This window comes from Microcaecilia unicolor, chromosome 3 (genome assembly GCF_901765095.1).
Source record: "Microcaecilia unicolor chromosome 3, aMicUni1.1, whole genome shotgun sequence".
NCBI classification, from domain to species: domain Eukaryota; kingdom Metazoa; phylum Chordata; class Amphibia; order Gymnophiona; family Siphonopidae; genus Microcaecilia; species Microcaecilia unicolor.
This window is the reverse complement of record NC_044033.1, coordinates 271,303,876-271,327,662: the sequence shown is the minus strand read 5'-3', so window position 1 is coordinate 271,327,662 and position 23,787 is coordinate 271,303,876. Positions and strand designations below refer to the sequence as shown.

The following is a 23,787-nucleotide window of genomic DNA, read 5'->3' as shown; positions in this document are numbered from 1 at the left end:
TGACTTTGTCTCATCAGTCCATGTTTTTGTATATGCTCTGCAATTTTATTCTTAATAATAGCCTCCACCATCTTGCCCGGCACCGACGTCAGACTCACCGGTCTATAATTTCCCGGATCTCCTCTGGAACCTTTCTTAAAAATCGGAGTAACATTGGCTACCCTCCAGTCTTCCGGTATTACACTCGATTTTAGGGACAGATTGCATATTTCTAACAGTAGCTCCGCAAGTTCATTTTTTAGTTCTATTAATACTCTGGGATGAATACCATCAGGTCCCGGTGATTTACTACTCTTCAGCTTGCTGAACTGACCCATTACATCCTCCAAGGTTACAGAGAATTTGTTTAGTTTCTCCGACTCCCCCGCTTCAAATATTCTTTCCGGCACCGGTGTCCCCCCCCCAAATCCTCCTCGGTGAAGACCGAAGCAAAGAATTCATTTAATTTCTCCGCTACGGCTTTGTCCTCCTTGATTGCCCCTTTAACACCATTTTCGTCCAGCGGCCCAACCGACTCTTTGGCCGGTTTCCTGCTTTTAATGTATCTAAAAAAGTTTTTACTATGTATTTTTGCTTCCAACGCTAATTTCTTCTCAAAGTCCTTTTTTGCCCTCCTTATCTCCGCTTTGCATTTGGCTTGGCATTCCTTATGATCTATCCTGTTACTTTCAGTTGGTTCTCTTCTCCACTTTCTGAAGGATTGTTTTTTGGCTCTAATGATTTCCTTTATCTTACTGTTTAGCCACGCCGGCTGACGTTTAGTCTTTTTTCCCTTTTTTCTAATACGTGGAATATATTTGTCCTGAACCTCCAGGATGGTGTTTTTAAACAGCATCCACGCCTGATGCAAGTTTTTTACTCTGCGAGCTGCTCCTTTCAGTCTTTTTTTCACCATTTTTCTCATTTTGTCGTAATCACCCTTTCTATAGTTAAACGCTAGCGTACTTGATTTCCTAGTTTCACTTCCTTCAATGCCAATATCAAAACCGATCATATTATGATCACTGTTATCAAGCGGCCCTCGTATCGTTACCCCCTGCACTAGATCATGAGCACCACTAAGGACTAAGTCTAGTATTTTTCCTTCTCTTGTCGGCTCCTGAACTAGCTGTTCCATGAAGCTGTCCTTGATTTCATCAAGAAATCTTATGTCCCTTGCGTGTACAGATGTTACATTACCCCAGTCTATATGCGGGTAATTGAAATCCCCCATTATTATTGTGTTGCCCAGTTTGTTTGCGTCCCTGATTTCCTTTAACATTTCCGCATCCGTCTGTTCGTCCTGGCCAGGCGGACGGTAGTACACTCCTATCACTATCCTTTTCCCCTTTGCACATGGAATTTCAATCCACAGTGATTCCAAGGAGTGTTTTGCTTCCTGCAGAATTTTCAATCTATTTGATTCAAGGCTCTCGTTAATATACAATGCTACCCCTCCACCAATCCGATTCACCCTATCACTACGATATAATTTGTACCCCGGTATGACAGTGTCCCACTGGTTATCCTCCTTCCACCAGGTCTCAGAGATGCCTATTATATCTAATTTTTCATTTAGTGCAATATATTCTAACTCCCCCATCTTATTTCTTAGGCTCCTGGCATTCGCATATAGACATTTCAAACTATGTTTGTTGTTCCTAAGTACATCATGCTTAGTACTTGACAGTATTAATTGGCAATCTTTTGTCTGATTTTTATTGTTATTTAAAGATACCCGATCTACTACAATCTCTTTTGCAACCTCACTATCAGGATACTCTATCTTCCCTGTTATGGTGATATCTTTGAAAGATACCTTATCCCGAACCATGCTCTTTTGAGCGACTGTCGGCCTTCCCCCCATTTCTAGTTTAAAAGCTGCTCTATCTCCTTCTTAAACGCCGATGCCAGCAGCCTGGTCCCACTCTGGTTAAGATGGAGCCCATCCTTTCGGAATAGGCTCCCCCTTCCCCAGAATGTTGCCCAGTTCCTAACAAATCTAAAGCCCTCCTCCCTGCACCATCGTCTCATCCACGCATTGAGACTCTGGAGCTCTGCCTGTCTCTTGGGCCCTGCGCGTGGCACAGGTAGCATTTCAGAAAATGCTACCCTGGAGGATCTGGATTTCAGCTTTCTACCTAAGAGCCTAAATTTTGCTTCCAGAACCTCTCTCCCACATTTTCCTATGTCATTGGTACCCACATGTACCAAGACAGCGGACTCCTCCCCAGCACTATCTAGAATCCTATCTAGGTGACACGTGAGGTCCGCCACCTTCGCACCAGGCAGGCAAGTCACCAGGCGATCCTCACGTCCACCAGCCACCCAGCTATCTATATGCCTAATGATCGAATCACCAAGTACAACAGCTGTCCTAACCTTTCCCTCCCGGGCAACATTTGGAGATATATCCTCGGTGCGAAAGGATAATACATCCCCTGGTGGGCAGGTCCTGGCTACAGGAGTACTTCCTACTTCACCAGGGTGATGCTCTCCTTCTAGGAGACCTCCCTCCTCCAAGGTAGCACAGGGGCTACCTGACTGGAGGTGGGACTTCTCTACAACATCCCTGTAGGTCTCCTCTATGTACCTCTCTGTCTCCCTCAGCTCCATCAAGTCTGCTACTCTAGCCTCAAGGGAACGGACACGTTCTCTGAGAGCTAGGAGCTCTTTGCATCGGGCACACACATATGACACCTCACCAATTGGGAGATAATCATACATGTGACACTCAATGCAAAAGACTGGATAGCACCCCTCTCGCTGCTGGACTGCTGACTCCATCTTAGTGTTTTTTGAGTTTTTCCGTAATTTAAAACTTGCTAAAGTATTAAGGATATCAGCCTATCACTAACTTACAGTTCCTCCTTTAAACCCCAATCTTCAAGTTCCGAAAGCACAAGTCATAGAGGCTAGTATGTACTGTTTCTTTTACATCTTTGGGTGGGAGGGGTTCATTGTCTACTGGGTGGTCATCTGGTCATTTAGGATACTTCTTTTTTTTTTTGTTGTTGTTGCTTAGTCATTCTAAAAACAGGTCTAACTCAAAGCTTATTAGTTTTAGTCCTGGATGTTTTTGTTATGGCTGAAAAACATCCAGGTCTTTGGAACGCCCAAATCCGCCTTTAACATGCCCCCTTGAGATTTGGATGCAATGCAGGCGAACAGCATAGAAAAACATGTGGAGAATGGGTTTTGAAATACTGATTTGGACAGTTTTGTGAGAAAAACGTCCAAATGCTGATTTATGCTAATTTTTAGTTGTTTTTCTCTTTTGAAAATGAGCCCCATTGTGGCTTAGGTTTCCTTTGAAGTATGGTGATAAAGGGTTTGAGATGACCATTTCTTTGCTTCCTGTAAAATGTTTATTTACAGTATGTATTTTTGTAACCTCTTAGTGATACATTTTATCATTTGGTTTCTTCCTTTTTATTTCTGTTTGATTTGATAATGGATAAGCTTTATATTACTTTGTTCTCCAACTGGTCTGTGATTTGTCATGTAGTTAATTTTTTTTTATTATATATTATATATTTTTAGTATATATTGCCAATGTATATGGTTTTTATACATATATGTGTGTATGTGTATATATATATTTCCTTAGTGTCCCTCCGGACCGGCCCAGGATTGGACTGATGGGTTGTACACGCCTTCCAGCAGGTAGAGACTGAGAAACTTCTCACTCTAGAGAGCCAATAAGAGTCCTGGTCCTGTGACCCTAGCCTCAGTATTTTCTCAGTCTCCAGCAGGCAGGAGGTGAGCCCATTAGTTCTCTCTCTTTCATGAGAAAAAAAAAACCCAGGGATTGTTACCTTCTGTACCTGGGGAATCTTGTTGAGAGGCTAGGAGATAACAGGTCTTTTCTTCAGTTTCTAGGGGGTAAATTCAGGGGTTCCATCCACCTTCCTCTCCATCTCCCTTGGTTGTCAGGGAAGGGCCAACCCTTTCAGAAGAATGTGTTTTAGCCTTTGGGAGAGGCAGCCACTTCTTTAGTTGTAAAACAAACAAACAAACAAAAAAAACTCCCTGAGGCACAAATGAGCAGTCAGCTCAGTTGTGCTCTACTGTTTTCTGTTGGCATTGCTTGCTCTTCGATTCCTCCCACCTCTCAGCAGCTCTTGAGAAAAAAAAAAGCTCCATGACGCTCACACAAGTAAGCGGTTTCGTTGGTTTTTTTTTTCCTGTCTCCCTCTCTCTTCAGTCGTTTGGCAACGGTTGTTTGAGTAAAAAAAAAAAAATGAATGCAAAGAGGTGCGTAGAGCTGCAGATCAGTGCTATGGCAGAGAAATTCAAAAGATACTCTGCCAGCGCAGGGGAGTGGGAGCGCTCGGGTCTTGCAAGTTTTGCACCGCCATTGCTACTCTTGCAGCGTCTCTTCCACCAGCCGCATCGGCAGCCGTGCTCTCCTCAGCGCCCGCCCGTTTAATTGCAGAGGTGGCTAAACCTTCAGTTTTGGCGGGGAAGTCTGCCATTTTGTCTCCCTAGGCAGGCCCTGCAGCCCGAGAGCTCTCTTCTCCTGCACAGCTCTTCTCTGCAATCAGAGGCAGTGTCCCTGGTACACTCTGGGGGAGTCTCAGGAGGGAGGATTCCCCCCTGAGTTTGTCCTCCAGATGTACCAGGCTTTCTTGATGCACAAGTCAGGTGTTGGAGTCAGGGGTACAGGGGAGTCCGCTTCCAGATCCTCAGCTCTTCCAAAAAGAGCTCGAGCTTGCTGGGATCCAGAAGAGGAACTAGCTTCAGACTACGAGGTTGAGATGCCCTTCCTGGAGGAGGAGGCAGGGCTGGCAGAGGGAGGACCAAGGCCCATCAGAGGCAAGTGCTGACTCACCTCCAGGAGAAGATCCCTTGGTGGTCCGGATCTAAAGGCACTCACCTTAGTCTCCTCAACTCTCCATTTTGAGGAGGAATAGACCCCGACCTCCGAGGTCCGCAAGGTGGACCTGTTAGTCAAAGACACCAGATCTTCTGGGAGAACCTTTCCCATGCATCAAGACATTCAAGATATTATTCAGGCACAGTAGGATGTTCCCGATTCCTCCTTTCGTCCAGCCAGATCGATAATCTGTCATTACCCAGTGTCAGAGATGGACAGATCTCTCCTGAAGGTTCCTGTGGTTGATGCGGTGGTCTCGGTTACCATGTGTAATACGGTCCCGATGGATGGCGGAACAGCTCTTCGGGATGTCCAGGATAGGAGGTTGGATACTCTCCTTAAGAACAGTTTTGATGTCTCCTCTCTGGCAGTACAGGTGGCCATCTGCGGTTCCTTGGTAGCCAGGGCCTGTTTCCGCTGGGCAGAGAGAGTTCTAGATAGGACCTCAGATGATCTGTCTTCTATTGATGCGGAGGTGTCCCAAGATTGAGATGGGCTCTGCCTTTCTGGCAGATGCTTTGCATGATCTGCTCAGAGCATCCTCTAAGTCCTTGGCTTTGGGGGGGTCGCTGTCCGCCGGTCCCTGTGGCTACGGGGATACTGCTTCCAAATTATCTAAGTTGTCTAAGCTTCCTTTCCGGGGTTCTCTTTTGTTTGGCGATGACTTGAATAAGTTGGTTCGTAGTTTAGGGGACACCAAGGTCCCTAGTCTCCCGTAGGATAGTCCTTCTCTGGCTAGTCGGGGTTCTTTCTTTGGCCGTGGTCGGGCAAGGAATTTCCGTAGATTTTGCACTGGCCTGGGAGCTCAGACTCAGAGGTCCAGATTTTTTTTCCAAAGAACTCTGTCTTTTTGAGGCATCCGTAGGGGAGGTTGGGACTCAGGTTCCTTTTTCCGGTCCCCTTCCCGTCCGTTCCAATGAAGGTGCGCGGGTCTCGCCTCTGATTTCCTGTAGGAGCTTGTATGTCCCAATTCTTTCAGAGGTGGGCCCAAGTCACCACGGACTAGTAGGTCTTGGAGGTTATTCGAGACGTGCATGCCTTAGAATTCGCCAAGCCTCTTTTCAGACGCCTTTCTAGAATCTCCCTGTCGCTCTCGCCTCAAAGCGTGCACAATATGAGAGACGCTACGCAGGGTCTTGGATCTGCAGGCCATTTGTCCCGTACCTCCTTTGGAGTACAGACAAGGCTGGTATTCCATTTACTTTGTGGTTCCCAGGAAGGAGGGCTCCTTTCGTCTTATTTTAGAGCTCAAGGCCGTCAGTTCTCAAAGTCTCAAGTTTTCGAATGGAGACCCTTCGATCAGTGATCGTGGCCGTCTGTACCAGAGAATTTCTAACGGCCTTGGATCTGACAGAAGCTTATCTTCACGTTCCTATCCAGCCCATTCACCTGAAGTTCCTCCGGTTTGCGATTCTGAGCCCGCACTTTCAGTTTTGCACTCTACCGTTTGGTTTGGCTATAGCTCCTTGGACGTTCACCAAAATCATGGTTGTAGTGGCAGCGGCCCTCAGGCGGGAAGGTATCCTTGTCCACCCATACTTGGCCGACTGGCTCATCAGGGCAAAATCTTTTCAGGAGAGTGTGCAGGTCACAGGTCGGGTGGCTCGTTTCCTACAGTCCCTCGGTTGGGTGGTGAACCCAGCTAAGAGTCGTCTGGTTCCTTCGCAGTCCCTGGAGTACTTAGGAGTTGCCTTTGACACTGCGCAGGGTCGTGTTTATCTTCCCCAGGGCAGAGTGCTCAAGCTCCGGTCTCAAGTTCAGGGGTTACTTCACAGACATGTCCTATGTGCTCGGGATTATCTTCAGGTTCTGGGCTCCATGGCAGCAACGATAGAGGTGGTCCCTTGGGCCAGGGCTCACATGCGGCCTCTTCAATCTTCTTTTCTATCCAGATGGTCTCCTCAGACAGGTTCCCTTCAGGTGAGGTTGCCTCTGCATTTTCCAGAGCGCAGCAGCCTCTTCTGGTGTCTGCAGGTGGACAGTCTCACCAGGGGAGTGCCGCTGGAGTCTCCCCAGTGGGTAGCGTTGACGACGGATGCCAGTCTTCGAGGCTTGGGAGCCCATTGTTTAGGGAGGCTTGCTCTGGGTGAGTGGTCTCCTCTGGAAGCGTCCCAGTCCATCAATTTGTTAGAGACCAGGGCAATTCAGTTGGCTCTGGAGGAGTTTCATTCCCTGTTGAAAGGCCAGGCAGTGTGAGTCCTATTGGACAACGCCACAGCAGTAGCTTATGTCAACTGCCAGGGAGGAACGAGGAGTCGACTTTTGCAGAGGGCGGCAGCGAGCCTCATAGCATGGGTGGTGCTTCACCTGACCGCCATCTCGGCTTCCCATGTGGCAGGAGTCAAACGTTCAGATTTTCTCAGTTGTGACACGCTGGATCCGGGAGAATGGTCTCTCAGCACTCGGGCGTTTCAATTGATAGTGGAACAGTGGGGAGTTCTGGATCTTTTTGTTTCCGATCTCAATGGCCCCCCTTTTCAGTCGTCGGAAAGACTCTGCAGCGGCGGGAATAGATGCCCTCTTACAACAGTGGCCTCCTTTGATCAAGATGGCGGCGCTAACGGCTGTGTGAGTCCTGAGCTCCGCAGCTCCAGCGATTGTAACACCAACAGAAGTTTTTTCCGATCTTAAGGATGGGAAAGAGAAAGGGGAAAATGCTGGCCCCTGCCTCCATGGTGCCGACGTCAACTCCAGTCTCACGGCAAACCCACTGGAAAGCTACGGAGTCGGGACCCTGGGCGAAAAGATGCCTACCTCAACGAGCTCGATCCCTTCGGGAGCCGAGCACAGTGCTGAGGGAGTGACGCTGAGTCCTCCCGACTTCACCCCCCTCCACAACCCGGAAGTGTGTCAATGCCGATAGGACCGCAGCAGCAGGAGAATGTGGCCTTGCTGTTTGGGGAAGGAGGATCTATCAGCACGCAGATCCCTGACCAGAGAAACAACGAGTCAGGGACAGACGCTGGTCGCTGCCCCTAGGATTCAGGCTCTACCTTCCGGGGAAACTGGAGAGATGGTAAGACCGATGAGGGTGATAATGGAGACATTGTGGGAAGCAATCCAAGGGGTGAACAAGACATTGACTCAGATGAATATTTCTATTACTGGCGAAATTACGGACTTAAAACAGACTTGTCAAACTTTAACTACGGATGTTCAAGAACATAAAGGGAAAATAGAAGGGGTCGAGAACGAAGTCAAACAATTGAAGAATTTAACAACAAAATTGATTAAAGATAATGAAATTCAAGAGAGAAAGATAGAGTACTTGGAGAATACTGGGAGGAGGAATAACCTGCGGTTCTTGAATTTTCCCAAGTCACATTTGATTTCACCTATGGACATGCTTAAAAAATACTTTAGTGAAATATTGGGGATTCCTATGGAGGGATATCCCCCTATAACGAGGACCAATATATTGCTGGCATACTGAAACAATCTAACGAACAACTACAGGCAACTCCAAATCTAAACCTGACTGAGTTCCTTGAAAACTCTCTGGAGCTTGTAACAGAGAGAACTACAATGATAGTCTTTTTTGCCCTTGAACTTGATAGAAATAACATTTTGAGACTTTATTTTCGCCATTTGAATGAAATGTTTGTGGGGCAAAAGATTCAAATTTTTCCAGATATGGCAAGAAGTACACAGAAAAGAAGGAAAGAATTTTTGTCTTATAAATCTAGAGTGGTTAATTTGGGTGCTACTTTCCTGCTAAAGTTTCCCTTTAAATGTTTAGTAACTTTTGAAATGAATAACTATATATTTTTTCCCCATTGAAATTATTAGAATTCATCTCATCTAAAGAAAATGTTAAGTCACCTACTGTTTTGCTTCCCTAATTACAGCACTGTTAACGTTGGCTGTAGGCACCTAGATAGCCCCTCCCGTTGTAAAATTTTTTGCATGACTATATAGTCTTTACATTTCCTAGTATCTTGATCTATATACTGGGGACAAATGTAAACTCTTTTTTTCTATACCTTAAACCGATTTGGTTATAAGCATATTGAATTACCTTATTTTCATTTCTGATATTTTATGTTTATGTTATTAGATGTAAACACAAAAATGTATAAATAAAGAAAAAAAAAACAGTGGCCTCCTGGTCTTCTGTACGCGTTTCCTCCCTGGCCCCTCTGGGTCATCTTTTACAAAGGATCGAGGCTCACTGGGGTCCAGTAGTCCTCGCTGTCCTTGTTCCGCAGACCCCCAGCGTCTTCTGTCTGCGCCTCCTCTTTGTCTCCCTGTTCACAGGAATCTTCTGTCTCAAGGCCGCTGTCTTCTTGTTCACTTAAGGACTTAACTCTCAAGACCTTATTTTTGGTGGCCATTGCTTCAGCTAGGAGATTCTTGGAACGGCAAGCCTTTTCCTGTAGGCCGCCGTTTTGGAGTTTTCTAAAGAGCGCGTGGTTTTGCGCCCAGTACCTTCTTTCTTGCCTAAGGTAGTTTCAAGGTTTCATCTATCTTAATCGGTCTTTCTACCTGGCCTTGGGTCTTCCTTGGTCACGGAGAGTCAGAGGAAGTTTCGTGTTGGATGTTAAAAGGGTTCTTAAGCACTATCTGAGAGTGACTGCCGACTTTCGGCGCTCGGACCATCGGTTTGTACTTCTGTCTGGTTCGCAGAAGGGCTTCGCCGCGTCTAAGCCCGCTATATTTCTGTGTCTCAAGGAGATGATAGGTTCTGCCTACATTCTCGCCGGCAGATCAGTCCCTGAGGGGGTTAAGGCTCACTCCAGAAGAGGACAAGCAACTTCATGGGCGGAGCGGTTGTCGCTCCTGCCCGCAGACATTTGTAAGGCAGCAACGTGTGCTTCTCTGCATTCCTTTTTTAAGCACTATAGACTGATCTTTGCGACTCGAGTACTCACAGTGGGTTTACTGGGGTCCCTCCCTTTTGACTTCTTTGTTACTTCCCTTCAGACCAATCCTGGGCCGGTCTGGAGGGACGCTAAGGAAGGAGAAATTAGACCTTACCTGCTAATTTGCTTTCCTTTAGTTCCTCTGGACCGGCCCAGTTCCCTCCCGTATTATTTGAATAGTTTACAGTTCTTTACAAGATCAAATACAATAAATAAATCACTCAGTCTTATGCCATACCTCATCTCCTTTTGGAGTTGTGTGTGAGCATTGTATTATGGCGTTGCCGTCCTTCAAACATGTTTTATGAGTGCTTTGTGGCTGCTTAGATTCCAGGGGCACAGAAGGTTGGTCTTCCTCTTCTTTCCTGTTCTGTTAGTCAAATACTGAGGCTAGGGTCACATGGCTAGGGCTCTTATTGGCTCTCTAGAGTCAGAAGTTTCTCAGTCTCCACCTGCTGGAAGGTGTGCACAACCCATCAGTCCAATCCTGGGCCGGTCCGGAGGGACTATGGAAAGCAAATTTATCAGGTAAGGTCTAATTTCTCCATTTGTATTTAGATTCTTGATGCAGGCCTAATGGCTGAAACACAGCCCATGTGGAGTCTTGGATAAAGATCTTTTAAATCACATAGAGGTGTCATCTGTTGTGGTTTGGTCTCCTTCATTGTGTTGTTGGTGCATTTCAAACCTGAGCCAGTACTTTACAGAATAGAAACACTTTTTTTTTTCTTTTTTTTTTTTCTTTTCTTTCTTTTCTTTCTTTCTTTCTTTCTTTCCTTCCTTCCTTCCTTCCTTCCTTCCTCTGCTGGAATAGTAAGGTAATTATTTTTTGGGTGACTGATCCTGACTATGGATTTAGATGACTAGTGATGCACAAAGAGAAACAGATGGACACTGAAATTCAGCTTTGCATATCTATATCAGCACAGCAAGTTAAGAAATAGTAATGCTAATAAATTTGCTTTCACTGTGATGTCTGCAAATGTTGAATATAGTTTTATAAAGACAGCTGAGAAATAAATTACTTGAAGATACTGTGTAGAAATTGCTGAGCTTGTTTGGGTTGCAGTAGGTGACAGGTTTCCTAGTAATTTTCAATAAAGTGATAAGATAAACATTCTTCATTCATCTTATTTATTTTTATCAACTTGTTAATCCCCTGTCACTGCTGATGCCTTTTCTCTGCCCTTTCTACCTTTTCTTTTGTTTTGAAACTCATTTGCTTTGTTTTGCAATTGTACTATTCCTTATTCTGCTAGACTAGACCAATGAGTTGTCCCTCTACCAGCAGATGGAGATCTCTATTACAGATATAAGGGGTGGTGCAACCTGGAATCCTTTAGTATTTCTATACCTCCAGCAGATGGTGGAAATGGTTTTCCTTGGTACAGGCCTGACTCCCTATGGTGCAGTCTACAGCCTGCATCCGCTGATGTCAAGACTTCTGGTATAACTCCTGAGCTCTTCCACAGTCCTCATCCTGGCTGCGCTCAGAGGAGTTTCTATAACCCCTTGCCTTAGGAGTGAAGTGGCTGTCTTCCATCCCCCTGTACACCCCTGCAGTTAAAGAAAAAGTTTTTCTATCACTTGATTTCCTTATCTGGAATACAATTGGGGGGCCATCCAGGAGAAATGGCAGGCAGGTAGTCCCATGACCCTCCCCGATGAGGTAAGTCAAGGCCCGGGACAAGGGTGCTCAGTTCTGCCTGTGGGAGCTGCGATGTTCTGCCTATGAGAACCAACAGGTGAGCATTGCTGCTGACTCCTTTTGACCTATCTGCAATGGGGCAGGCTTGATATTTGTCCCTGACTTTATAGATCTCCATGAGGGGGTTGTGGCACTGCTGAGCCTTCTGTTGGCCTGAATATGCTGACTGCAGTTCTCCCAACTGTGGTGGTAATGGCAGCGATTTTGCCTCCTTCCTGACACTGTGTGGAGCTGTGTGAAGAGCAATAAGCTATCAAGGTAGGGTGAGCTGTATCGCGGTGTCAGTTTTTTTTTTTAATAAGAGAGTTTGCTCACTGCTTATCTGGTCCACTACTGTCTACAAATTGGCAGAAACTGCCGTTTACAGGAGCATTTTATACTATTAACCCATTAGTGCCCAACGTTCCCATATGGGATTTTATTATGGGAACATTGGGCAATAATGGGTTAATTGCTATTCCTTAGCGCCCCTCTGGACCGGCTCAGCTGAACTGATGGGTTGTGCTCGCCTTCCAGCAGGTGTAGACTGGGAACAATGTTTCTTGAGAGAGTCAATAAGAGCCCAGCTCATCCCTATCAAGTCTCAGTATTCTCAGTCTCCAGTAGGTGAAAGATGTGGTGACCCCTTCAGCTATCTACTTTAAAACAAGAGCTCTGTAAAGTAATGCAAGAATTAGATGCAATTAAAGCAACTTATAGGACTGTGCAGAATCATAACTTCTCACCACTGCCTCAAAGAATAAAACCACATAAGAACAGATGGTTCACAGTAGGCTCAGGCAGACTTCATCACGTGACACAGAAGCATCCGCCCGCACAAGTGTTGCCACTACAAAATTCTTTTGCTCCACTACAGCACTGTGATGTTCCTGAAAATAAAACTGAAGCGGAAAAAAAAGAAAAAGCAAGGAAGGGGGAACAAAAATATGAGAAGGTACCCAAAGAGAAAACACCCTCACAAACCACTAAAACCAAAACACATACTAGGAAATGTACATGGAAAGCAATGACCACAAATGCTCGCAGTCTAAGCAATAAAATTCATGACCTTCAAGCCCTGATTTTGGAGGCTGACTTGGACATAGTTGCAGTCACAGAGACATGGCTCAATGGTTCCCATGAATGGGATGTAAACATACCAGGCTATAATCTTTTTAGGAAGGATAGAGAGGGACGTATAGGTGGAGGAGTAGCTCTGTATGTGAGAAATGATATCGCAGCGACTGAAATAACAGGGAACTGGGGAAAGGAAGAAGCGATATGGATCACCTTAAAAAAGAGAGGATAGAACCTTGGTCCACGTGGGTGTTGTCTATAGACCCCCGACACAATTGAAAGAACTAGATAAAGATCTGATCGCTGATATTCAAAAGTTGGGGAAGAAAAGAGAGGTGCTGTTGTTGGGAGATTTTAATCTGCCGGATGTAGATTGTAAGGTTCCGTCTGCAAAATCGGAAAGAAGTAGAGAGATTGTGGATGCTTTCCAAAGTGCTCTGCTCAGACAAATGTTGAACGAACCCATGAGGGAGGGAGCCACGTTGGATCTGGTGCTCACGAATGGGGATAGTGTGTCAAATGTCCGAGTGGCTGCACACCTGGGAAACAGTGACCACCAAACGGTTTGTTTTGATGTAACGGCTCATGTGGATGGCGGCCACTCTAAACTCAAAGTCCTGGATTTCAAGCGAGCTGACTTTAACAAAATGGGAGAATACCTGAGGAAGGAGCTGATGGGCTGGGAGGACATACGAGAAGTGGAAGGACAGTGGTCCAGGCTAAAAGAAGTAATAAACAGGGCCACAGACCTTTATGTAAGGAGAGTAAATAAAAGCAAGAGAAAAAGGAAACCGATATGGTTCTCAAAGCAAGTGGCTGAGAAAATAAAGATTAAAGAGTTAGCGTTTCAGAAATATAGAAAATTTCAAGAGGAGGAACACGGGGAGGAATACCGGATGAAACTGAAAGAAGCCAAGAGAGAGGTACGTCTGGCGAAGGCGCAAGCGGAAGAACAAATGGCTAGAAATGTAAGGAGAGGAGACAAAAACTTCTTCAGGTATATTAGTGAAAGGAGAAAGACTATAAAGGGAATTGTGAGACTAAAAGATACAACAAAACGCTATGTAGAAAATGATGAAGAAAAAGCCAATTTGCTAAATAGATACTTTTGTTCTGTTTTCACTGAAGAAAACCATGGGGAAGGACCGAGAGGGACTGGCAAAAGTACACCTGAAAATGAGATGGATAGAGCGCCGTTCACGGAAGAGAGTGTGTATCAACAACTTGGAAAGCTAAAGGTGGACAAAGCCATGGGGCCAGACGGGATCCACCCCAGAATACTGAGGGAGCTCAGAGAGGTTCTGGCGGGTCCTCTTAAAGATTTGTTTAATAAATCCTTGGAGACGGGAGAGGTTCCGAGGGATTGGAGAATGGCGGAGGTGGTCCCTCTTCACAAAAGTGGTGATAGGGAAGAAGCTGGAAACTACAGGCCGGTAAGCCTCACTTCGGTTATTGGAAAAGTAATGGAAGCCATGCTGAAGGAAAGGATAGTGAATTTCCTGGAAGCCAATAAGTTGCAAGATCCGAGACAACATGGTTTCACCAAAGGGAAATCGTGCCAAACGAATCTCATTGAATTCTTTGACTGGGTGACAGGAGAATTAAATCAAGGACGTGCTATGGACGTCATCTACTTAGATTTCAGCAAGGCTTTCGACACGGTTCCCCACAGGAGGCTCTTAAATAAACTAGACGGCCTGAAGATAGGACCCGAAGTGGTGAATTGGATTAGGAACTGGTTGACGGACAGACGCCAGAGGGTGGTGGTGAATGGAGTTCGCTCGGAGGAGGGAAAGGTGAGTAGTGGAGTGCCTCAGGGATCGGTGCTGGGGCCGATTCTGTTCAATATATTTGTGAGTGACATTGCTGAAGGGTTACAAGGTAAAGTTTGCCTTTTTGCGGATGACACCAAGATTTCCAACAGAGTGGACACCCCGGAGGGTGTGGAAAACATGAAAAAAGATCTGAAGAAGCTAGAAGAATGGTCTAACGTTTGGCAATTAAAATTCAATGCGAAGAAATGCAAAGTGATGCACTTAGGGAGTAGAAATCCAAGGGAGACGTATGTGTTAGGCGGGGAGAGTCTGATAGGCACGGACGGGGAGAGGGATCTTGGGGTGATAGTATCTGAGGACCTGAAGGCGACAAAACAGTGCGACAAGGCGGTGGCAGTAGCTAGAAGATTGCTAGGCTGTATAGAGAGAGGAGTGACCAGCAGAAGAAAGGAGGTTTTAATGCCCCTGTATAAGACGTTGGTGAGGCCCCACCTGGAGTATTGTGTTCATTTTTGGAGGCTGTATCTTGCGAAGGATGTTAAAAAAAAATGTAAGCGGTGCAAAGAAAAGCTACGAGGATGGTATGGGATTTATGTTCCAAGACGTATGAAGAGGCTTGCTGACCTGAACATGTACACCCTGGAGGAAAGGAGGAACAGGGGTGATATGATACAGACGTTCAAATATTTGAAAGGTATTAATCCGCAAACGAATCTTTTCCGGAGATGGGAAGGCGGTAGAACGAGAGGACATGAAATGAGATTGAAGGGGGGCAGACTCAGGAAAGATATCAGGAAGTATTTTTTCACGGAGAGGGTGGTGGATGCTTGGAATGCCCTCCCGCGGGAGGTGGTGGAGATGAAAACGGTAACGGAGTTCAAACATGCGTGGGATATGCATAGAGGAATCCTGGGCAGAAGGAATGGATCCTCAGAAGCTTAGCTGAAATTGGGTGGCGGAGCAGTTGGTGGGAAGAGGGGGTGGTGGTTGGGAGGCGAGGATAGGGGAGGGCAGACTTATACGGTCTGTACCAGAGCCGGTGATGGGAGGCGGGACTGGTGGTTGGGAGGCGGGAAATACTGCTGGGCAGACTTATATGATCTGTGCCCTGAAAAGGACAGGTACAAATTCAAGGTAAGGTACACACATATGAGTTTGTCTTGGGCAGACTGGATGGACCATGCAGGTCTTTTTCTGCCGTCATCTACTAGTTACTATGTTACTCCTTCAGTCTCATTTCTTTATATGGTCATCTAAACTTCGGAAATCACTAAAAACTAACTTGTTCCAAAAGGCATATCCCACTGATCCAACTTAAATGCTCACACTCTGCAACACATCAAAACCAAAGTACGTAATGGTCATCGCACAACCCTTCTGTCTTATGATACCCTAATGAGACTGTTCCATGAGAACCTACCTTACCACAACTTCATCTTGTATTTGTGCCCACCTGAGACTGTGAACGCCTCTCTGGTACTATGTAAGCCACATTGAGCCTGCAAATAGGTGGGAAAATGTGGGATACAAATGCAACAAAATAATAATAATTCCATAATGCATAACTTGTGCTCATAATTTCTTCAGGATAAGCAGCATAAAATGTTTTGTACTTTTTTGGGGATCTTGCCAAGTATTTGTGACCTGGATTGGCCACTGTTGGAAACAGGATGCTGGGGTTGATGGACCTTTCGTCTGTTCCAGTATGGCAGTACTTATGTACAATATGCTGAAATCTTCTGCCCAGGTGCTGGAGCCTTATCTGGGTTTAAAAAAATGTTTGGACAAGTTCCTGGAGGAAACGTCCATAGTCTTTTATTGAAATGGACATGGGGGAAGCCATTGCTTGCCTCAGGGTTGGTAGCAAGGATTGGTGCTACTAATTGGGTTTCTACCAGGCACTTGTGATCTGAATTGGCCACTCTGTTGGTAGCAAAATACTGGGCTAGATAGGCCACTGGTCTGACCCAGTATGGCTGTTCTTACATTTTTATTGACTCCCAACTCCATAACTTCAGCTTAAATGGCTAGTTCTCCCAATGGAGGAAGGTGAGAAGGTATTTATGATATGGCTTGGTTACTGCGGAAAGAAGGATACTAGGCTAGATGGACTTTTGCTCTGACCCAGTATGGAAATTCTTACGTCTCTACATGCTGGTAAGTGGCATAGCATAAATATTTAGACAGGTTTAGAAGGATTTAAAGAAATGAAAAATTTTCAAGTATGCAAAATTTTCCCTTTTTGGGAATGCTTTCAGATTTCTTCTTCCAGACAGTTATGTTCTGAGATTTTTTTTTTTTTTGACCTAGCAGTTTCCTTCAATGCTGTGGACTTCAGCCACATTTTTTTCTAAGTCTTCAGTCACAACTGCCTATTTTCTTTGTCCTTCATAATAATTTTACTCCAGTTATTGCTGTATTTGGTTGGGGGCCATTTGGGAAGTAGAGACCTTAGCTAGGATTCAAACAGATTTCTCCTGTCACGGAAGGCCTAACACCCACCTGGGGCTAACCATGTGGCCACCTAAAGGGTCTATCCCCAGGACTGCTGAGGCCTGCCTGCACCTATGCCCGTGCTGTACACTACTAGCCAATCCTCCACCCCTCTGTACTGGATTTCTCTTGCCTCTGGGTGAGTCTTCCACTCAAGTTATTCCCCGGTAATTTCTAGGACACTGGGGCCACACTCCCAGGGGACCCACAATTTTAGAAAGCACTCACAGAATCAAAACACAAACCACTAGGATTCTTAGTCCAAGACAACAGAGCTAATAAACTAATGAGTTTATCATCACAGAAGTAGAATAGTAAATAATATAAAACAGATGGTAAAACAACAAGCAATAATAGATACTATTCATATACTTTGTTACTACTTTGAGTAGCAGCTGGGGAGTTTCAGGAAAATAACTGCTCACAGTTCTTGAACAGGGTCTCAGGGCAGAGATGTTTACGTTCTGCACCAGTGTTGCGAGGTAGTCATGTAAAAATTAACACGTTTTGCTTAAAAAAAACAAGGACAAAATAAGCAAATCAGTTCCTAAAAGTAAGCCCAATTTTTGTGTGTCTTATAAACTATGTCCTGGGTGTCAGAAAACAGCCCTAATTCATAAGTACATAAGTATTGCCATACTGGGAAAGACCAAAGGTCCATCAAGCCCAGCATCCTGTTTCCAACAGTGGCCAATCCAGATCACAAATACCTAGCAAGATCCCAGGGGCGGTGCAAGTTGTGATTAACTCCTTCTATAGCCAATGAGGAAACAAAAGGACAGGAAAAGACGGGACTGAGCACTGGCTGACACACTTATTTGCAATGTTAACACGGCGACAATTGTGGGCAATCGGCAGCATATCAAGTCAAATAAAAGAAGAAAAGAACAAGTCCAAAAACAAGCTACCTGCGAGTTCAGAAAACAAAGAACACGTAACTTCAAAAAATAAGCCCAAACTCATGGGAAATAAGGTAGGGTAGCAACACTACTCTGCACTCCATATCTGAGACTGCGGAAAATTATCTGGCTAATGGAACTGTAGGTTGCTTATCCACAGGGCTAAACTGAAAAAGAAAACAACTTTTTCTGCAGCTGCTTTAAAACACAGAACACATACCACCTGCTGGCCAAACAAGAGAGAGATACTGCATGAAAACATTATTACATTTCACAGACTTGAAAGCCCCCTGTTTTGTCACACCTCTCTGTGACAGTGCTCAACAAAATACCATTGTGTGTGCCATCTCGATTTTAACATGTTCACTGTAATTGATTTCCTGGAAGCTTGTTTGTCTAGATTGTAATCAAGTAGCAAGGACTATCCTGTCAGCTGCATCTCTAGTTGCAAAATGTAGTAGTAATCATGAATTATTTAAGTTTTTTTTATTGACGATGGTTTGCAGTGAGTTTCTGTATTATAGCAATAAAATGGTGGGTTTGTTTGTGTTTATCATTTGCTTTCATTGGAATAAGAGGGGGAGAGAATAGAGGACAAATCGAGTTATTTTCCAAACTTGGCTTTACATATTCTAGCTACACAAAACTGAAATTAAGGTTGTATATTTCGTTTACTTTCCTGTAATCTTTGCCTATTTTGTATCATTGATATTTTTGAAGTGATAATGATCATAAAATTATTAAAAATAAAAGTTTAAAAAGAGTTGTACACATTTTAAAAGGCATGTCATATGATCTTTTTTTTTCCCTAATTTTATTTCTACAGAAATTAGCAGAGTACGGAAAGACATGTATAACGACACATTAAATGGCAGTACAGAGAAGAGAAGTGCAGAATTACCAGATGGTGTGGGACCTATTGTACAGTTGCAAGAGAAACTTTATGTGCCTGTAAAAGAATATCCAGATGTAAGTATGCTATTTTTCTGGTGGTCTCTTAATTTCCACATTTCAGCTTGAGATAAGCAGTATAGTACAGTAAAAAAAAAAAAAAAAAAAGTTTTTGTTTTAAAAGTTTGAGTGGCAACATTGCTGTTCCTTAGTGTCCTTCCTGCTATCCCAGAACTTGTGGGAATAGTTGTCCATTGACCAGCAAGTGGAGATAAAGATCACTGAACTAAGCTGTAACATGAAGGCTTTGCAGTCCTTCAGTATTTTCTATCTCCGGCAGGTAGATGGGCATACCTTGTAGCCCCAAGCTCTGAATAGTATATTCCTGGTCTGGTTGGTCAACTAACTCCCAGTTGAGCAGGGATGGCATTTGGCCCCTGAGAGCCAGATCACTGTCTCCTGTGGTCCACAGGGCCACAACCCCCCCCCCCCCCCCCAAACTCAGTTTTATAGAGCTGAACACAACACCCTTGACAGAGAGAAGAATTTTCTCAATTGGCAGTGGCTCAGAGGGGAGAAGAAGTAGGTGTAAATCTGACTCGTTCTTTGTTTTAGAGCAACTGTTTGGGGCAGATGTATAATTATGTGTGTGGGGAGGGGTACGTCTCTCTTACCGGGCTGCTTACTCACTTTTTTTTTGGGGGGGGGGGGGGAGGGGGGCACGGCAATGTGGGTCTTAGCGGGATGGCGGCTCCCACAGACACCATTTAAAGATGTTCCAGCTGGTGTCAGTCATTGGGCCAGTTTGACATACAAGCTGGGAAAGTCACGGGAGAGAACTGAAGATGATAGTGAAGGCACTTATGTAAGTACATAAGTGTTGCCATACTTTGACAGACTGAAGTTCATCATGCCCAGCATCCTTTTTCCAGCAGTGGCCAATCCAGTTTACAAGTACAGTGCAATCTGCTTAAGTGTAAGGGTCTGGGACCAAAGAAATGCATGCAGTTAACCAGAGCGTGCACTTAACTGTTGTGACCCAAAGAAGCTTGACATCTGATAAACATATGTGTACAGTACTGTTTATTATACGTACAGTATACAGTCTCCGTTAACTGACATTAGGCTTACTTGAAGTAATCAGTTATAGTCCTCTGTACAATCTTGGGTCTGTGAGTTCCATAGACTACGTCTGCCAGACGGTAAAAACTGTCATAGCACTGACATCTAGTGGCCTCCAGATAGGCCCGCACAGTGTTGAGACTCTCCAGTGCTCTTGCAAAAGTGACAGGAGGAGGTTGTTGAATTTGGCAGCATGTGCCTCGCTGCTCATTTCTTCATCTGTTCCATCAGCCATTGTTGCTTGCGTAATAGGCGCATATCTCGACATCAGTGCTGTCTTCAGGTGTTTGTAGGTTGTGATCAACAGCTACGTAGCGATGGAACTCCTCTTCAGTAACACCGGCTGGGATGTCAGTAACCTGTTCAACTGACGCGTTTGCAACAGCTGCATCTGTTTCGTCCCTCTCCACATCCTTGCCCGCTTGTAGCAGTTCACAATGGTTGCCTGTGTAACATGATTCCAGGCTTCTTTCTGCATATGTAGGGAATTCAACAGTGATAGATTATGAGCCAGTTCAACAGCACGTTTATCCTTGCCAGTCTGGTCATCCATAACGCTCATCAGACGACGTAGCACAAGAGCTTGATAATGTTGTTTGAAATTGGCTATTATGCCCTGATCCATAGGTTGGATCAGAGAGGTAGTGTTTGGTGGCAGGAAGACCACCTTGACGTTAGACAGCCTGACATCATCCCTGTGTGCAGCACAATTATCAGAAAGCAACAAAATCTGACGCTTTTGTGCCCGCATTCTAGTGTCTAACTTTTTTAGCCACTGCTTCCAAATTTCCCCAGTCATCCATGTATTTGCGTTAGCCTCGTATGACACAGGAAGTTGCTTAACTTTCTTGAAGCAACAGGGCTGTTTGCTCTTTCCAATGACGAGGGGTTCCAACTTCTCACTCCCATCCATATTTCAGCAAAGGAGGATCGTCAGTCCTTCGACGTTTTACCTCCGGTTGTTTCGGCATGTGTTCCATCAGGAATCGCTCGCCAGTAGAGACCGTTTTCGTCAGCGTTGAAAATGTCACGAGGTGCAAAATCGTTCAAGATGGTAGGAAGAACTGAAACAACCCAATTTTCAGCGCCAAAGTCATCAACGTCTTGTTTCTCACCATGCTGTTTCTTGAATTTTATGTTCCTCTCCTTCCATCTTTCCAACCATCCAACAGTGGCTTTGAATTCAGTTAGTCCAAGACTTTCAGCTAGCTGATTAGCTTTCTCCGTAAGCAGTGGACCACTGACAGGAAATTGTCTGCTCCTGACTCGAGAGAACCACCGAAGAAGAGCATCTTCTACCTCCTCAGCTTTTCCCCGCCCGTTTCCGTTGTGGATTAGTTTTGTTTTGCCAGTCTTCCAGAAGCTGGTCTTTCTGCTTTAAGACACGTGAAGTTTGACTGGGATTGACACCACTTTCTTTAGCAATAGATGCTTGACTTTGTTTTCTAATTTTTTAAGAACTTCTATTTGTTCAACCAGTGTTAGTCTTACAGTTCCGCCGTGACAATGACGACCCCGGTGTAAGCTTTAACAACTTTCTTTTGCTTATTCTGCCTGTGGCAGTTAGAGGCAGTAAATTTGAAATCTCGTTGGTTGTCACGCACCAATTGGCTTCCATATTCCGTGCGCGCGCTTATGCGGAGTCTTTCCTGCAGAGGAGTGGTCTTGAACCATGCATATAAGTGAATCTTGTACTTATCAGTGGTGCGCTAAACTGAAGTTTGACCCCATAGAAATTGATGGCACCAAAAACGGGACCGAAGTACAACATGCAGTTAAACAGAGCTTGTGCTTATCCGACGTGCACTTAAATAGAGTGCACTGTACCTGGCAAGATCCCATAAGAGTACAATACATTTATCCTACAAATAAGCAGTGGATTTTCCCCGTCTTTCTTAATAATGGGTTATGGACTTTTGTGTTAGAAAGCTATCCAAACCTTTTTTAAACCTTGCTAAGTTAACTGCTTTTAGCACATTCTCTGGCAATGAATTCCAGCGTTTAATTACACGTTGAATTCCAGAGTTTAATTACACGTTGAGTAAAGAAACATTTTCTCCGATTCGTATTAAATTTACTACTTTGTAGCTTCATTGCATGCCCCCTAATCCTAGTATTTTTGGAAAGAGTAAACAAACGATTCATGTCTACCCATTCCACTCCACTCATTTCATAGATCTCTATCATATCTTCCCTTAGTTGGGAACTACAAGCTGGTAAGGCTGACTTCTGTGGTAAGTGAATTTATGGAAACACTTTTTAAAAACAGAATAGTAAAGTTATTAGAATCAAATGACCTGAGACAACATTATTTTGCTAGAGGCAGACAAATCTGATTATTTTCTTTGACTGGTTGACCAGAGAGTTAGACTGAGGGAGAGCACTAGATGTGGTATATTTAGATTTTAGCAAAGCCTTTGATATAGTTCTGCATAGAAGACTGATAAATCGAGTGCCCTCGGTGTGGGCCCTAAATTGATTGACTGGGTTAGGAACTGGTTGACAGGGGGTAGTAGTAAATGGAAAAAACATCTGAGGAAAAAGATGTTACTAGTGGTGTGCCACAAGATTCATTTCTTGAGCCAGGTTCTTTTTAACATTTCTGTAAGTGAAATTGCTGAAGTACTGTCTGGTAAGTTTTGCCTCTTTGAGGATGATACTAAAATTTGCAATAGGGTAGACACCTCTGATGGTGTGGATAATGTGAAGAAGGATCTTGCGAAGCCTGAAGAATGGTCCGGAATTGGCAGGTAAAATTTAATGCTAAAAAATGCAGGGTTATGTATTTGGGCTGCAAAAACTCAAGGGAGCAGTACAATTTAGGGGGTTAAAAACTTTTGTGCGTGAAACAGGAGTTGGGTGTGATCATATGTGGATGACCTTTTAGATGGTGAAACAGGTAGAAAAGGCAAAAACGAAAGTAGAAGGATGCTTGGATGCATAGGGAGAGGAATGACTAGTAGAAAAAAGGAGATAGTGATGCCCCTTTATAGGACTCTAGTGAGACCTCATTTAGAATATTGTATACAATTCTGTAGACCACACTTTCAAAAATATGTAAACAGAATGGAGTCTGTCCAGAGGGCAGCTACTAAAATGGTCAGTGGTCTTCACATTAAGCATATAGGGACAGACTTAATCCTTTAGTGTCCAATGTTTCTATCAATCTGTTCCCATATGGCTTGTTACGGGAACATTGGACACTAAAAGGATCTGTGCCCAAGATGTGGGCACTGAGCTCATAGGCTGCATAGAAAGAGCATTGGTGGCTATATAGATGCTTGATGAAGCAGCAGCCTGACATCAGCCTACCCAAAGGGGCATGTGAGAGCCTCCCCCTAGAACTTTAAGGGGCCTGAAATACCCCAGATTGTTAGGTCCTTGAGTTGTCTTGGGGGCCCCTACCTACAATTTCTTTGGATAACGATTGGGGGCTGTCTGAGGAGGATGCGAATGCTTGCCCCAGGATTAGTAGCATGGAATGTTGCTACTAGTTAGGTTTCTGCTAGGTACTTGTGACCTGGATTGGCCACTGCTGTAAGCTGGATATTGGGCTAGATGGACCATTGGTCTGACCCAGTATGACTGTTATGTACTTTGGAAGAATGGCGGCAGAGGTAAGGTACGATAGAGATGTTTAAATGCCTGTGCAGCATAAATGCACAGGAGGCAAGTCTCTTTCAATTGAAAGGAAACTCTAGAATGAGGGGGCATAGAATGAAGGTGAAAGGGGATATGTATTAAAAAAACAAACAAACCAAAAAACGTGCTGTATTATTGCATATTCCAAACATGTAGATCTTGGTGGTGTACATTTGCTAAATAAAATAATAATAAAAGAAAGGAATGCCAAAATGCAGATAGGACAGGTCAACATTTGTCTAAGAACAAGCATATAGACTATTTGAGATGTCAGCTTCCTGTCCTAGAGTCTCTAGGGACAAGTTGAAAAGCTAACTGAAAATAATGGGTTTAAATTAAGGTTTTGAATTAACAATTGCTTGTTATGAATTTGTATCGAGAGGTCACACCATAGTCTAGGGGAATGAAAATAAAAAGTCAAATGACAAGTGGACTCCAGGTGGGGCTGTCTAGGACCAGGAAGAACTAGTCAATTTGAGTT

At 44.5% G+C, this 23,787-nt stretch overlaps 1 protein-coding gene across 8 annotated transcripts in view; it reads left to right on the top strand.

Moving 5' to 3' along the window:
• QKI (QKI, KH domain containing RNA binding) overlaps positions 1-23,787 on the top strand; it is a 552,778-nt gene that overhangs the window by 77,559 nt on the left and 451,432 nt on the right. For all 8 annotated transcript variants that reach the window (XR_003941579.1, XM_030198090.1, XM_030198088.1 and 5 more), the window contains exon 2: positions 18,478-18,620. Coding sequence is in view for 7 of the 8 variants with exons in the window: in XM_030198090.1 (XP_030053950.1) it covers positions 18,478-18,620 (143 nt within the window). In the remaining variant the exon portion in view is untranslated. The remainder of the gene's footprint in view (positions 1-18,477; positions 18,621-23,787) is intronic.